This window comes from Pristiophorus japonicus, chromosome 1, assembly GCF_044704955.1.
Source record: "Pristiophorus japonicus isolate sPriJap1 chromosome 1, sPriJap1.hap1, whole genome shotgun sequence".
In the NCBI taxonomy this organism is placed as follows: Eukaryota; Metazoa; Chordata; class Chondrichthyes; family Pristiophoridae; genus Pristiophorus; species Pristiophorus japonicus.
The window spans coordinates 491727093-491744177 of NC_091977.1; the positions used below are offsets into that span (position 1 = coordinate 491727093).

Sequence of the window (17085 nt, forward strand, 5' to 3'; positions counted from 1 at the left end):
GCGCGGACACAATGGGCCAAAATGGCCTCCTTCCGTGCTGTAAATTTCTATGATTCTATAATCCCCGGAGATATCTGCACTCCTCTTGAGCATCCCTGATTTTAACTGCTCAACCATTGGTGGCCGTGCATTCAGCTGCCTTGGCCCTAAGCTCTGAAATTCCCTCCCGAAACCTCTGTCTCTCTACACCTCTTTCCTCCTTTAAGATACTCCTTAAAACCTACCTCTTTGACTAAGCTTTTGGTCATTGCCTTAATTTCTTCTTCTTTGGCTCAGTGTCAAATTTTTTTCATCTTCTAACACTCCTGTGAAGTGCCTTGGGATGTATTACTATGTTGAAGGTACTATATAAATTGTAGTTGTACTTTAGCCCAGGGTGCTGCTGGTGATTATAGCATCTGCACGACTGTCTTAGTTGAGATTAGCTAACTGCACACAAACGTGAGAGTGAACTTGGGTATTTCTGGATCTAAAGGTTGAGCAGGTTGGGCCTATACTCATTGAAGTCTAGAAGAATGAGAGATGATCTTATTGAAACATATAAGATACTGAGAGGGTTCAACAAGGTAGATGCAGAGAGGATGTTTCCACTCATGAGGAATCTAGAACTAGGGGGCATAGTTTAAGAATAAGCGATCGCCCACTTAAAACTGAGATGAGGAGGAATTTCTTAGAGGGTCGTAAATCTGGCATTCTTTACCCCAAAGAGCTGTGGAGGCTGGGTCATTGAATATATTTAAGATGGAGATAGACAGATTTTTGAACGATAAGGGTGTGAAGGGTTATGGGGTGCGGGCAGGGAAGTGGCGCTGAGCCCAAGATCAGATTGAATGGCGGAGCAGGCTCGAGGGGCCTACTCCTGCTCCTATTTCTTATGTTCTTATATCGATCAATTCCACACGTCATTGATTGCTGAGGGCGAGGTGCTCTGGATCCATTTTCTTTAACTCTACAGTAAAGTGAAATGGTATCTCCAGTAAGTAACTGATAGGACTAACTTTGTATTGTTTCCTGGTAATACTTCAGGGTGAGAAGGACTGGCAGAAATATGAAGTAGCACGGCACCTGAAGAACAGGATTGATGCAATCCGAACTCAGTATCGTGTAGACTGGAAATCAAGAGAAATGAAAACACGACAACGAGCAGTGGCACTCTATTTCATTGACAAAGTACAATATTTTTTGTGTTTATAGTATATTTCTGTTTTGCACTGTTGGTGAATGAGGTCAATGCAAGAGAACTTTTCATAACAAAACATGGTACAAGAAAAGGCCATTTGACCCTTTCTTCCAAATTAAACAATTTATAAAGTGTAAGCGATTATCATGAGGAAAAAGTTGGACGTATTAAGGACCCAAAGGGAAATCTTCATGTAGAGGCAGAGGAAATGGCTAAAATATTAAATAAGTACTTGCATTTGTCTTCGCAATGGAAGCAGTTGATGTGAAGGTTACAATAAAAGAGGAGAAATAAGTTATGGACAGGATAGTAATAGATAAATAAGTTGTACTACCCAGATTAGCATTACTAAAACTTGGTAAGTCACTTGATCTGAATGAAATGCATCCTAGGTTGCTGAAAGAAGCAAAGGTAGAAATAGCAATGGCATTGGTCATAATATTTCAATCCTCACTGGATGCAGGCTCCAGGAGTAGTACCAGAGGACTGGAGGGTTGCTAATATTGTTTAAGGGGAGAGTGATAAACCTGGAAAGTACAGGTCAGTCAGCCTAACATTGGTGAAGGGAAAGTTATTGGCAACCATTATCAGCGACAAAAGAAACTTTCATTTAGAAAGGTATGGGTTACTCCAGGAGAGCCAGTATAGATTAATCATTCTGACTAACGATTGAATTCTTTGATGATGTAACAGAAGGTTGATCAAGGTAGTGCAGTAGATGTTTTGTATATATGGACTTTGGGAAGGCATTTAACAAAGTACCACACAGGAGGCTTAAGAAGATGAAAGCCCATGAAATTAAGGGAAAGTGGCAGTATAGATTTGGAATTGGCTCAGTGACAGAAAGAGTGGTGATTGACTGGGAGGTGGTTTGCAGTGATGTTCCCCAAGGGTTAGTTTTGCGTCCATTACTCTTCAATCTTTATAAGCGACCTAACGAATCCACCGTTCGTTGATATCCTTTACCCTGGCACCAGGCAGGCAGCACACCACATCTGTGGTTGCAGAAATGCTTGCCTACTCCAATGACTATTGTATTGAATCCTCTAACAACTGCAGTGCTACACTTTTTTGTGCCCCCCGCCCACCCCGTGCAGCTGAGACTCACTCAGTGGTGTGGAATTGTTTCCGACTGTGTTATCACCCTTGCTGGTATTCAACACTGAATACCGGTTTATGAGTGCCACACTCACCGGGATTCCTGTACTGCCTGCCTTTTCCTCCGAGTCTGCCTGGTGGTTACCCACTCTCTGCCCAAACTGTAGCTGCAGGGTGACCACCTCCTGAATTATACTAACCACAAAACTGTAGTGATGCCAAGTGCCCCTTAAGCTCAGAAACTTCGAGCTCGAGCAGTTGCTGGCACTTCCTGCATTCTGGAGTTCCCACATAATGTGCATGCGACTGACCCCAGCTGTCCTGCCATGTTACCACTTACTTTAAATTGTTTGTTTAGCTTTTAAAGCTGTTTAACTGTTTAGTGGTTAGTTTTAGTGTTTGCTAAACACTAACCAATAAACTAAATTCTTAAACAAACTTGACACTAACTACCAAATACATATCCTGAATACTTACCTGTAATTCCTGGTGCTCCACCCTCACTGGTTGAAGTTACTTCTTCACCTTTTCTCCCTCTGGTTGTTTTGCGATGCTCTCGCTGCACCTGCACTATATTTATGCTCCTTGGGTCTCCCGCAATGCTCTCTCCCATCCTTTCATTTCCATATTTCCATTAAGCTGTAAATATCCCACTTTTCTGATATCAAAAGATCTTGCTGTCAGGATTTTGGATTTCTCCACTAATAAAACGTCTGTTTGCTAACTCTAGGTCCACAAAATTTAAACAGGCCAAACCAGCAAATGAGATTTGAGCACAAAGTAAGCTCTGGCTTCCTGGAGCAAATTGTCAAGCCTTGGAAGAGCTGCAGGTTGGACACTGGTGACGTAGAACCAAAGTGCAGTGTTAGCCAGGTCATTAAGAAAAAGGCAAAAGGTGGGAGGGAGAAGAGAGAAGACAGAACCTGGTGAAAGAATTGCTCAGTTACATCATATCATTGTCATCCCAATAATGGAGGAAGATTGAATAAGTTACTTCAAACTGCAATGCATAGGCAATGATGGATAGTTGTATTTCATTCAATATATTACTTTTCAACTACACTTTAATTAAGTAGCTTATTTTTCTGTTTTTTTGCAGTTAGCATTGAGAGCTGGAAATGAGAAGGAGGAAGGAGAGACTGCTGATACAGTCGGTTGCTGCTCACTCCGTGTTGAGCATATTAAATTGCACAATACCCATGGTGGATTGCAGTGTGTGGTAGAATTTGACTTCCTGGGAAAGGATTCTATTAGATACTACAATGAGGTTCCAGTGGAAAAACAGGTACCGACTGCATCTCCAGGAAGAAATGCAAATGCACTATGTAACACCATTCGCCTCTTAGCCTACCTTAATCTGGTTGATTCAATTATATTTCATTAATGGCTGTTTAGAATCAAAAATATGATTGTTTAAATCTATAAAACTCCTTCAGTGGTTTAGTTGTGAATGTGTCAAATGGCATAGTACTGAGCCACACAGACCAGCAATATGGCCTATGTTGAGCTGAGTTGAGGGAGCTACAGTGAGATTGCTAAACTCGTCTTCATGTCTGAGCTACTGAAGACAAATTGTCATTATCTCCTGATTGCTGTTGAGTATTGCTGAAAATGGGAATCTTGGGTGAGAGGAGATCTGGCTCAGTTTTCATGTACTAGTGACAAAATTTGTCTGGATTCACATGAAGAATAGCACTGGGAAAAAACACCTCCATCGAGCCATACACTAATGTGAGTGAATTAATGATTGTGGCAGGTTATTTGGTCATAGTGGAGCACTACAGCCAAACCTGAACCCTGTCTTTGCATGTGTATTCCTAGTACAGTTACTGGAAAGTGATGGGAGGCCTTTTGGGGTTTTGTCGCCTTGATAGCAAGGCAAATTTTTAATTCCTTGCCCCCTGTTGCATTTGCGATTGGCTAAACTGCCAATCCAGTTCAAACCCAGGACCTTTCTGATGTGTAAGACTTGGTACTGCACCAGTTACCTGCAGAAACACCGAATCCCAGCCAGACATCACAGTTGAGATTGTGAACTTAGTGTGAGGTGCAGTCAAAAGCATTGCCTACATCATACCACTCTGGTTTTGTACACTTGTGCTCTGTGGTAATACTCAAATAGCCAAGCTATAAATATCAATCCTAGTTCTCAGATTTTCACTGGATTAGTAACAAGGAAATTGTTCCTCCTAGTTTTGTGATAAGTGAATGGGGAAAATTACACCACATTCTTTAAGAAAGCAAGGTCGGTTTGAAAGACAACTGTTAATCCTATTAGCTGCTCATTCCTTTTACAGACTGTATAGTAATCTAGCCCAGATTTGATCCAAAAAATGTAATCTCGAGAGGCAGGATTCTGCAATATTATCCCCCAGCTCTGCCCCAAAGGCAAATTGAGCAAAATTCTAGAATATCTAGCCTTGCATCCTACATTAGTCATCCTTGACTAGTTATCTTCCTTGGTATGGCATTCTGTAGTCTCAACAGTTTAGCGACTTGTGTTCCAGCATCTCTCCCTATATATAGTCACAACAGTAAATTGAATACCGTGGACTTGAGAGAAAAAAGACTTGTATTTATATGTAGCGCTTTTCATAACTACCTGACATCTCAAAGCGCATTTTACAGCCAATAGTACTCCCAGAGTCACAATGCGGATTCCATCTACTAAGGGGTACAACCGACATGATCTTCACCGTGCGATAACTACAAGAGAAATGCAGGGAACAGCCCCATCCCTTGTACAAACGCCTTTGACACTGTCAACTGTGAGGGACTATGGAGCGTCCTCCTCAGTTTCGGCTGCCCCCAAAGGTTTGTCACCATCCTCCGCCTGCTCCACGACGACATGCAAACTGTGATCCTAACCAATGGATCCACCACAGACCCAATCCACATTCGGACCGGGGTCAAGCAGGGCTGCGTCATCGCACCAGTGTTCTTCTCGATCTTCTTTGCTGCAATACTCCCTTTTGCTCTCAACAAGCTCCCTGCTGGAGTGGAACTAAACTAGAACCAAAGGGAACCTGTTCAGACTTCGTTGCCTCCAGGGTCGTCCCATCCTCTGTCATCGAACTACAGTACGTGGACGACGCTTGCATCTGCGCACATTCAGAGGCCGAACTCCAAACCATTGTCAACAGTCTTCATTTGAGGCGTATGAAAGCATAGGCCTTCCACTAAACATCCATAAAACAAAGGTCCATCATCATCCTGACCCTCACCACACAGCACTCTTTTCCCCCCCCCCCCCCCCCCGGTCATATCAGAATCCACGACATGGTCGTGGTCAACATGGACCATTTTCCATATCTTGGGATCCTACGATCAGCAAGCAGCAAGGGCAGACATCGACAATGAGGTCCAACATCGCCTCCAGTGTGCCTGCACAGCCTTCGGTCGCCTGAGGAAGAGAGTGTTTGAAGACCAGGACCTCAAATCTGGCACCAAGCTCATGGTCTACAGGGCAGTAGTGATACCCACCCTCCTATATGGCTGAGACGTGGACCATATACAGTAGATACCTCAAAGGGCTGGAGAAGAACCCCAGCACTGCTTTAGCAAGATCCTGAAAATCCCCTGGGAGGATAGCCACACCAGCATCTGTGTTCTTGCTCAGGCCAACAACCCCACCATTGAAGCACTGACTACACTTGACCAGCTCCGTTGGGTGGGCCACATCGTCCGCATGCCCGACCCGAGACTCCCAAAGTAAGCGCTCTACTCTGAACTCCTACATGGCAAGTGATCCCCAGATGGGCAGAGGAAACATTTCAAGGACACCCTCAAAGCCTCCTTCATTTAAGTGCAACATCCCCACGAGCCCCTGGGAATCCCTGACCCAAGACCGCCCTAAGTGGAGGAGGAGCATCCAGGAGGACGTTGAGCACCTCGAGTCTCGTCGCTGAGAACATACAGAAACCAAGCACAGACAAGCGGAAGGAGCGTACGGCAAACCAGATTCCCCACCCATCCTTTCCTTCAGCCACTGTCAGTCCCACCTGTGGCAGAGACTGTATAGTCACCTGAGAACTTACTTTTAGAGTGGAAGCAAGTCTTCCTTGATGTCGAGGCACTGTCTATGATGATGACATGTCAAAAAGGTGTATTGTGAAAACTGCAGAGCACAGTGAAAAGTGTGTGCTAACGTTTGTCATTTGATTTTTGTGTAAACCTTTGGTTAACATAATTTGGTTTTTAAATTTTTGGAACAATGTGTGCGGTGGGGTCACTAGATTGCATGAAACATTATGGCTGACCCCAATTCTGTCCTCGCCAGACATCTACTTCCAATAGGGTTCGCTAGAGAACAATCAGAAGTGATAATCCTGAATGTTTCCTTTCCTTCCCCATCTCTATTTGCTAACACATTGCAGACTGGAGGGGTCATTCCAAGTAAGCTAGGACCTTCCTGGTCTGTGTGACTTAGTTACTCTGGCTAAATCCTCTGAGCCATGAGGAATGGTGCTATTAATTCATCACCTCTGATTTAGTTGCACCTCAGGCTGCCTCTACCACTACCCCAATGAGTGTTAAATACGTCAAGATGCTGTCCAAACCAAACACAAATTTGAAGAACATCTATAATTGGATTGGAGTACTTTTTTGTAGTGGGCAGAATAGGAGTATTTCACTTGCTTATTATTGAATTTAACTAAAATCCTATTGACTGCAATCCTATGCTTCTGGTCCTGGATTATAACGAAACACACTGGATGGTCACATGCTCTTTCCTTATTAACATAAGAACATAAGAAATAGGGACAAGAGCAGGCCATTCGGCCCTTCAAGCCTGCTCCGCCATTCAATAAGTTCATGGCTGATCTGATCATGGACTCGGCTCCACTTCCCTGCCCGTTCCCTGTAACCCCTTATCCCCTTATCGTTTAAGAAACTGTCTATTTCTGTCTTTAAATTTATTCAATGTCCCAGCTTCCACAGCTCTCATCAGGCAACGAATTCTACAGATTTACAACCCTCTGAGAAGAAATTTCTCCTCATCTCCATGTTAAATGGGCGGCCCCTTATTCTAAGATCATGCCCTCTAGTTCTAGTCTCCCCCACCAGTGGAAACATCCTCTCTGCATCCACCTTGTCAAGCCCCCTCATAATCTTATGCGTTTCGATAAGATCACCTCTCATTCATCTGAATTCCAATGAGTAGAGGCCCAACCTACTCAACCTTTCCTCATAAGTCAACCCCCTCATCTCCGGAATCAACCTAGTGAACCTTCTCTGAACTGCCTCCAAAGCAAGTATATCCTTTCTTAAATATGGAAACCAAAACTGCATGCAATATTCCAGGTGTGACCTCACCAATACCCTGTATGACTATGCCTCATAAAATGTTAGCCATGGCTCAGTTTGTAGCATTCTTCCCTCTGAGTCAGTAGGTTGTGGGTTCAAGCCCACTCCAGAGACTTAAACACACATTCCGCAGGGCTCGGTACTAGGTCCCTTGCTTTTTGTGGTATACATCAATGATCTAGACTTGATTATAAGGGCTATGATTAAGAAGTTGGCAGATGATACTCAAATTGGCTGAAGAAGAAAGCTGTGATCTTCAGGAAGATATCAATGAACTAATCAGGTGGGCAGAATGGTGGCAAATGGAATTTAATCTGAAGAAGTGTGAGGTAATGCATTTGGGAGGGCTAACAAGGCAAGGGAATGCACATTAAATGGTAGGACACAATGGTAAAGGAACAAAGGGACCTTGGATTGCATGTCCACCGATCCCTGAAGGTAGCAGGCCAAGTAGATAAGGTGATTAAGAAGGCATACGGAATGCTTGCCTTTATTAGCTGGGGCATAGAATATAAGAGCAGGGGATTTATGCTTGAACTGTATAAAACACTGGTTAGGCCACAGCTGGAGTATTGCATGCAGTTCTGGTCACTGCATTACAGGAAGGATGTGATTGCAGTGGAGAGGGTACAGAGGAGAATTACAAGGATGTTACTGACGCAATATTCGAGGTGAGGCTTCACCAAGTCCCTGTCCAGCTGCAGCAAGACCTCCCTGCTCCTGTACTCAAATCCCCTAGCTATGACGGCCAACATGCCATTTGCCTTCACCACCTGCTGCACCTGCATGCCAGCCTTCAACGACTGATGTACCATGACACCCAGGTCTCGTTGCACCTCCCTTTTCCTAATCTGCCGCCATTCAGATAATATTCTACCTTCATGTTTTTGCCACCAAAGTGGATAACCTCACATTTCTCCACATTATACTGCACCTGCCATGCATTTATTTGCCACTCACCTAACCTGTCCAAGTCGCCCTGCAGCCTCTTGGCATCCTCCTCACAGCTCACACTGCCACCCAGCTATGAGGACAGATTGGATAGGCTGGGTTTGTTTTCCTTGGAACAAAGGAGGCTGAGGGGAGACCTCATTGAGGTGTATAAAATCATGACGGGCCTGGATATAATGGATAGAAAGGGCTTATTTCCCTTAGCAGAGGGGTCAACAACCAGGGGACATAATCTTTTAGCAATTATTTCAAATTTGAGGGGAAATTTTGTCTCACTAGGTTGAGAGGGTATGGAACTCATGCCTGAAAAAGTGGTAGAGGCAGAAACCCTCACCATATTTAAAGAGTACTTGGATGTGCACTTGAAGTGCCGTAACCTGTTGGGTTACGGACCTAGAGCTGGAAAGTGGGATTAGGCTGGATAGCCTCTTGTCAGCTGGCACGGACACAATGGGCCGAAATGGCCTCCTTCCGTGCTGTAAACTTTTATGATTCTATAATCCAAGCTGACACTTAGTGCAGCATTCCCTCAGTACTGCAATGATCAGAGATGTTGTCATTTTGATGAAATGTTCAACTGAGAACCTGTATGCCCTTTCAGGTGGACTTAAGAGATCCTACGGGATTATTCAAAGAAGAGCAAGGGATCCCCCCCGGTATCCTTGCCAATATTTATCCCTCAACCAAAAATTGTTTGGTCATGTATCTCGTTGCTGATGGGAGGACCTTACTGTGTGCAATTTGACTGCCACATTTCCTACATTACAACAGTGACTGTACTTCAAAAGTATTATTTAATTGGCTATAATGTGCTTTGGGAAGTTCTGAGGTCATGAAAGGAGCTATATAATTGCAAGTTCTTTGTTTTTTTTCTTATTCCTGTATTTGTGCAACATATGCAGTTCCTTAGTAATGTGTTACTTGTATTTGTTCCAGGTATTCAAGAATCTCAAATTATTCATGGAAAATAAGGATCCTACAGATGACCTGTTTGACAGATTGAACGTAGGTTTTGTTTGTTGTGAATCTCACTAATTTACATTTATCTAATGCTCAGTTTTTTTTCTACCCTTCTGTATACCTGTATGAAAATAATGCAGAGGGGAATCTGTTGAGATCAGCTTACACTCCCCATCCATAGATTAAACTAGACATCTTTCTGGAGCTAAGAAAGAGAACTAATGTGAGTTTTATTTTCTATCTTTAGACCTCGGATCTGAACAAGCACCTTCAGGAGTTGATGGAGGGGCTCACTGCCAAAGTGTTCCGAACGTACAATGCCTCCATCACCCTGCAAGAACAGTTGGTAGAATTGACTGACCGTAAGTAATTATCCTATCATTGAATACTTTTTTTGGCATAAAATTGAATCTGAATAAGAATAGAAAATGTAGGCAATGCATCTGAATAAGATCGGTTAACGGTTTACGTAAGACCCTTCTGTCCGAAATGGGATAAGGTACTAAAAACCTAACTTTAGATTATGCTTTAGCTACAGAGAAGCAACAGAATATCGCTTTGCTTTAGGCTTTAACTGCACCGAAAACATCAACTTCTCTTTCTGCACTCTATTTCCAGCACTGTTCTCTTTTTAAATTTGATTTAAGCATCTGCAGTTGTCCCTTATCTTTAAAATGTTGGACAAGTTTCAATCCACTTGGGTTAAGCAAGAAGTGTGTTTTTCTGAATTGTTTCATAATCCTAACTATTACAAAGAGTTCATGTAGTTATACTAGTGCCTCCATTCCCTTTATTTCTGCTTGATATGTTTAAAACTGACTACCAACATTGTGTGTAGAATGGGCTCAGCGTTATGGAGTTAGGATTCAGAGCTGTTTCTCTCTTGGTGACCAAAGTAGCCAACATTTAAACTGGAGAAAGGATTCTAATAGCAAATGAATGTTACTGGGAAACAGGGCTAACCCAGTGTCCATAGAGGGAGTGAGAGCCTTGAATCAAACCAATAGGCCCAGTGTTTTTTTTTCTTCTTTCTTTTCCTGTGCCTTCCCTCCACTTTATCAATTGTTTATAATACTGTGATCGAAATGTGAATGCTCTGTGTGGGGAAAGTGCTGGTACAGGTCCACTTCCCATTGTTCTGTAAGGCAGTGTCTTTCATTCCCATGGCAGCTCTTGAGCAACACCATGTTGGGATTATGGGGTGATCTAATTGGGTGTTAAATGTAAAAGCGATTCAATAGTGCAAATACAGAAAAACTATTTATTTTGGTAGGGAAATTCAGAACAAAGGAGGTTAATCTTAAAATTAAAGCTCGGACATTCAGGAATGAAATCCGGAAATACTTTGCCACACAAAAGTTAGTGCAAATCTGGATTTCTCCCCAAAAAGGCTGAATGCTGGGTCAATTGGAGCTTTCAGGACTGAGATCAATAGATTTTGCTGGGTAAAGGTATCGAGGGATATGGAAAAAAGATGGGTAAATAGAGTTAAGGTACAGGTCAGCCATGATCTAATTGAATTGTAAAACAAGCTTAAGTGGATGATCGACCTAATATTCCTACGATTTGCGATCCTTGACGAAAAGTTGGTGCTACAGGATTCCTTCCTTTTCTAAAACCTTACCCACCTGAAACAATTAAATAGCGGTTTTTACTATAATTCAATTATTTGATCAAGGACATGGTTTGCTTGCTTTTTTTCTTTACAGCCGATGAAAGTATCGCAGAAAAAATTTTGGCCTACAACCGAGCCAACAGAGCAGTGGCCATTCTCTGCAACCACCAGAGGGCGCCTCCGAAAACCTTTGAGAAATCCATGCAAAACATTCAGACCAAGGTAGAATGTCTTGACAACTGGAACAGAAAATGCACACTGAAATAAACATAACACTCATTAGAATATGTAAAAAAACACAAAATATTCATTTAGTGCTAGTTCAATGAATAAAACGGGAATATTTAGTGCAAGCAAACCCTATTCTTTTTAATGGATTCTCAACCCTTTCTATCCAATCTCTCAATCCTTCCTATAGAAACATTTCAGATTGTGCTGCAAACCCATTTTTACCATCTGGCTTAAAGGCCTTTCTTGGATATTTAGACCCACATTTTGGCTGGAAACATTCCACTACATGTTTCTAACTTTCTCATTTTTAAACTTGTATTCGGAGTCTTTACCATGGTAAACAATTTGCCTGGATTACTTTTACCAATTCTCTTCATAATTTTGAAAACTTCAATTAGGTCACATAGAAATTTACAGCACAGAAGGAGGCCATTTCAGCCCATTATGTCCGCGCTGGCAGACAAAAAGCCGCACGGCCCTCGGTCAGCAGCCCTCAAGGTTACATATAAACCTATGAACAACAACGGAAAGGTAAAGAGCACCCAGCCCAACCAGTCTGCCCCACACAACTGCGACACCCCTTACACTAAAACATTCTACACTCCACCCCAACCGGAGCATCACAAATTGAGCATGATGGTGCTTTCGAAATCACTTTGAGGTGCTAATGTTACAGCCTAGAGCCACTTGTGACCTATTATTGTCAGCAGACTTGTTGCTCAATTTGTTTGGCATGATTTTAGATGTTATCAGCTATGGGGTGTGAGAGAGAAAGAAATATGTTGAAAAATTTGTGAAGAATTCATTTTTTTTAAGTAAAATTTAAGTGCACGTATGTTTCTAGTGGTATATGTGAGTCACCTTCTTTAAAACAGCCCTGCTCAGGATTGCAACCTAGGGGCTGCAATACCGATAACAACCTGCTGGTGGCTACACTTGACAACCATTACTTCCACAGTGCTCAACAATGTCATCAGTAAGAGGGAAAGAGTTGTGTCTGTAAAAGTAAAAGAATAGAATCATAAAATCTTAACAGCACAAAAGGCCACTTGCCTATGCCGGCTCTTTGAAAGAATTGTCCAATTAGTCCCACTTCCCTGCTCTTCCCCCATAGCCCTTCAAATGTTTACTTTTCAAGTACATCTAAGAACATAAGAATTAGAACAGGAGTAGGCCATCTAGCCCTTCGAGCCTGCTCCGCCATTCAAAAAGATCATGGCTGATCTGGCCGTGGACTCAGCTCCACTTACCCGCCTGCTCCCCATAACCCTTAATTCCCTTATTGGTTAAAAATCTATCTATCTGTGATTTGAATACATTCAATGAGCTAGCCTCAACTGCTTCCTTGGGCAGAGAATTCCACAGATTCACAGCCCTCTGGGAGAATAAATTCCTTCTCAATTCGGTTTTAAATTGGCTCCCCCCGTATTTTGAGGCTGTGCCCCCTAGTTCTAATCTCCCTGACCAGTGGAAACAACCTCTCTGCCTCTATCTTGTCTATCCCTTTCATTATTTTAAATGTTTCTATAAGATCACCCCTCATCCTTCTGAACTCCAACGAGTAAAGACCCAGTCTACTCAATCTATCATCATAAGGTAACCCCCTCATCTCCAGAATCAGCCTAGTGAATCGTCTCTGTACCCCCTCCAAAGCTAGTATATCCTTCCTTAAGTAAGGTGACCAAAACTGCACGCAGTACTCCAGGTGCGGCTTCACCAATACCCTGTACAGTTGCAGCAGGACCTCCCTGCTTTTGTGTCTCGCAATGAAGGCCAACATTCCATTCGCCTTCCTGATTACCTGCTGCACCTGCAAACTAACTTTGAGTTTCATGCACAAGGACCCCCAGGTCCCTCTGCAGCATGTTGTAATTTCTCCCCATTCAAATAATATTCCCTTTTACTGTTTTTTTTTCCAAGGTAGGTGACCTCACATTTTCCGACATTGTATTCCATCTGCCAAACCTTAGCCCATTCGCTTAACCTATCTAAATCTCTCTGTAGCCTCTCTGTATCCTCTACACAACCTGCTTTCCCACTAATCTTTGTGTCATCTGCAAATTTTGTTACACTACACTCTGTCCCTTCTTCCAGGTCATCTATGTATATTGTAAACAGTTGTGATCCCAGCACCGATCCCTGTGGCACACCACTAACTATCGATTTCCAACCCGAAAAGGACCTATTTATCCCGACTCTCTGCTTTCTGTTAGCCAGCCAATTCTTGATCCATGCTAATACATTTCCTCTGACTCCGCGTACCTTTATCTTCTGCAGTAACCAATCCCTTTTGAATGTTACTATTGAATCTGCTTCCACCACCCTTTCAGAGAGTGCATTCCAGATCATCATAAACTTACTGCGTTTATATTTTTTTAAATTGCCTCCTTTCCCCTCTGGTTCTTTTGCCAATTATCTTAAATCTGTGTCCTCTGGTTATTGACATAACATACATTTGTGAAATTAAAAATTGACTGTTCAAATAGCTATGGAAGGAATTTTAAAATGAGCACTAGTCCTAAAGACACATTAAATGAGTTGAAACATGTGTTTTACCTGTTAACTGAATATTTTCAGATAGTGTATCTCAATGTTAAATGAAATTTGATGCCAATGTTCCCTTTAAGTTGCGTGGCCGCACAGCGATCTGCAGGCCTCATGCAGTCGACTCAACATCGTTCTAATGACAAAAACAACACAGGCATGGTCATTTGAATGGGCTGCGCAGTCCCTTAAAGGCTGCTCACCCAAAAACAATTAGCAAGAACATGGTTTGATACAGAAATTTTCTTTTAAGCTAGAGGAGGTTGAGCTCCACCTGATGTGGCAGTGTAGTAGAGTCCAATTCCAGCTTTGATCTCCATTGTTGGCAAAGCAGTGGGATGGTATAGTCTTCCTCCGTGTCACTTCGAGTGGGCAATTTAATCAGCCAGGGTCCGGCTCCTACTACTTTTTGAATCCTGCTTCTGTAGAAACCAGTGAGGAATTGACTGAGACCACCATGGTCAAATAGGTGGTCGATGCACTTTGTCTAGGTTCACACTTGAGAAATCAGTTGGGTGAATGACTTACGGTGCATGACTAGCCTTTCAGAGGAAAGGGAGATTACCTGTGATATCCCTTTCTGTCTGATCATTTAATTCTTGGGCTGGTAGTCTGTAAATGTGATAGTAACAAATGGGCTGTGATTAGAGTTCATATTTCTCTATTGGCAGATTCAAGCAAAAAAGGAACAACTTTCTGTGGCCAAGAGAGATCTGAAAAATGCCAAGGTGGATTACAAAGTGAAAAAAGATGAAAGATCAAAACAGTAAGTATTTCCTGAGCAGGACCACACAGACTCCGTAAACAGCCTCCTGTTGAACCAAGGCCTTCAATAGGAAAGAATAAAATGTTTTTAAATCTCATTTTTTGCAGTTCAACTGGGAGGAAATAATTGTCTGCTTTTACAATATTCACATTCTTTTAAAAAGAAGCATTAATCTCCTAGTTTGATCAATTGGCAAAATGGTGCTATATGGAGCTGAGCCTAGCACTAGTAGGCATGGAACAGGAGGAGGCCATTCAGCAGAAGCCTGTTCCACCATTCAATTAGATCACGGCTGATCTGTATCCATAATATCCTTCCCTAACACAAATCCATCAATCTCAGTTTTAAAATTGTCAATTGGCCTAGCCTCAACGGCTTTTTGGAGGAGGGAGTTCCAGATTTCCATCACCCCTAAATGGCCTAGCTCAAATTTTACGCTTATGCCCTCTTGTTCTGGATTCCCCACCAGAGGTAATAGTTTGTCTTTATCTATTTACCCTATCAACTCTTGAAAGATGTCTAGTGAGAACCAGACACAGCTGTGATTGTACCCTTTGATCAAATGCTCTGTCAACATTCAGTGATCACATATTGACAATGGCCATGTGGGCAAAGTACTGGGGAGCACCCAGAGGAGCTGTGGAATTGTAAGCCAAGTTGGAAAGTAAATTGTTTGGGATGGGTTAGGTGAGGGTGAAGAGAGCCACGATGAAATCTTGGCCTAAAAGTGAGTCGTCTTGAATTTGCTATCACTTCCCAAAGAATTGTGACATGACCTGCTTGCCATGTTAGGGCAAGGAGTCTAGAAATAAAGATGACTCTTGTTTAAATGATCTTGTTCTAAAGGGACTGACATTAAGTTTATTTGTGCAGGATGGCAGAGAAGAAGAAGAAGCAGTTACAGAGGTTAGAGGAACAACTGATGAAGCTGGAGGTTCAAGCAACAGACAGAGAGGAGAACAAACAGATTGCGTTGGGCACGTCCAAACTCAACTACCTTGATCCTAGGATCACCGTGGCTTGGTCAGTAAAACTGTGCAAAGTTTTTGGCATACAACGTTACCTCAACTGCCGCATGAGGTCATGGGATTGATGTAATTTGATGTCCTGAATAAACGAAACCATGAAAAACAATGTTGGTCGGGTATGGCAGTTACAAGCCAAGCAGCTGGCAGTAAAGGCAGTGTTTAGATATTTTAATGTTGTTGCACCCCTACTCGCCAAATTCAGTTTTTGAGTGAGGTGTCTGGAATGATTCTAAAGCATAAACTTGAGACCAGAATCCGATTCGGTTCTGACAAAGTTTCTCTCCTCGAAACTTTAACTTGTGTCTCCTCTTTTTCAGATACTGACTGACCTGCTATATATTTCCAGCAATTTCTGTTTTTGTTTCAAATTAGCATTTGTTTTTTATAATTCGAGCAAGTCTTTTTGAGAACTTTCTCTTTCTCCCTCATCTCCCGAACATCAAAACTCAGGCCCTGATCCTACCCTTTGACTATTTTTCACCTTGCCTGATTTGGGATTTGGTAAAAGATGACAACCCTTGTCAGTGTATTAACTTTTTGTATAATCTTGCATATTTATGAAATCACAGAATTACTAGCAGCCTAAATATGTACTATATGTTTACCCATTTATTTCCTTTCTTTGTTGAAGGTGCAAGAAATGGAACGTTCCCATTGAGAAGATCTACAACAAGACGCAGAGAGAGAAATTTGCCTGGGCCATTGATATGACTGACGAGGACTTTGAGTTCTAAAACAAACCACAAATGTCACAAGAAACAATTACACAATACCTCAGGGAGTCAAACAAAGATGTTACATTATAAAGATTTGCACTTGAACACTAATCACTGAATCTGTGTTTCTTTCAATAGGTTTTATTTACAAATTGATATAAATCATTTTTTGATACATTTGCTTTGTTGCACAATTGGTAAGATATGTTCATTTCAAAAGAATTGAGATTAAAGTTATTGAAATGTAAAGCTTAATGAAAGTAAACGTTTTGGCTTAGCAGTGCTGTATTGCAGTATGTGTCTGTAAGCACACATTGGGAAGCCATGAGGTGCTTCAAAAGAAAAAAATAAACTTGCATTTATATAGCACCTTAATACATCTCTCAATCATCTCAAAGTTCTTGAGATGTTACCTGTAAAAGTTCACAACCACTGCACTGCAATTGTAGGTGAATATCACACACCACAAAACAAAATGCAGCATCTCAGTGTAGCTCAAGCTATTGACAATGGCATAGAGCAAAAACAAAGGAGTATTATAAGCATTACAAAGCAGTTGAATGGAAACAAGTACTATGAAACATTGGGTTGGAAAATGAAAGTATCTGCCCATTGTGTTTGTAGATTGGTGCTAATTTGGGTTCAGGGTCAGGTAATTCCTATGCCCTAGGCCCAAGAAAGCAAAGTGT

General features: G+C 42.1%; 1 protein-coding gene across 8 annotated transcripts in view; it reads left to right on the top strand.

The window, feature by feature from the left end:
- The window catches only part of LOC139277143 (DNA topoisomerase 1-like), a 198133-nt gene extending 181362 nt beyond the window's left edge, over positions 1 to 16771 (top strand). For all 8 annotated transcript variants that reach the window (XM_070895198.1, XM_070895203.1, XM_070895213.1 and 5 more), the window contains 8 exons: positions 1027 to 1170; positions 3378 to 3563; positions 9473 to 9541; positions 9744 to 9858; positions 11206 to 11333; positions 14558 to 14652; positions 15526 to 15675; positions 16312 to 16771. In XM_070895198.1, coding sequence (XP_070751299.1) covers positions 1027 to 1170; positions 3378 to 3563; positions 9473 to 9541; positions 9744 to 9858; positions 11206 to 11333; positions 14558 to 14652; positions 15526 to 15675; positions 16312 to 16414 — 990 coding nt within the window. In that variant the 3' untranslated portion in view covers positions 16415 to 16771. The remainder of the gene's footprint in view (positions 1 to 1026; positions 1171 to 3377; positions 3564 to 9472; positions 9542 to 9743; positions 9859 to 11205; positions 11334 to 14557; positions 14653 to 15525; positions 15676 to 16311) is intronic.
- Positions 16772 to 17085: the final 314 nt, after the last annotated feature.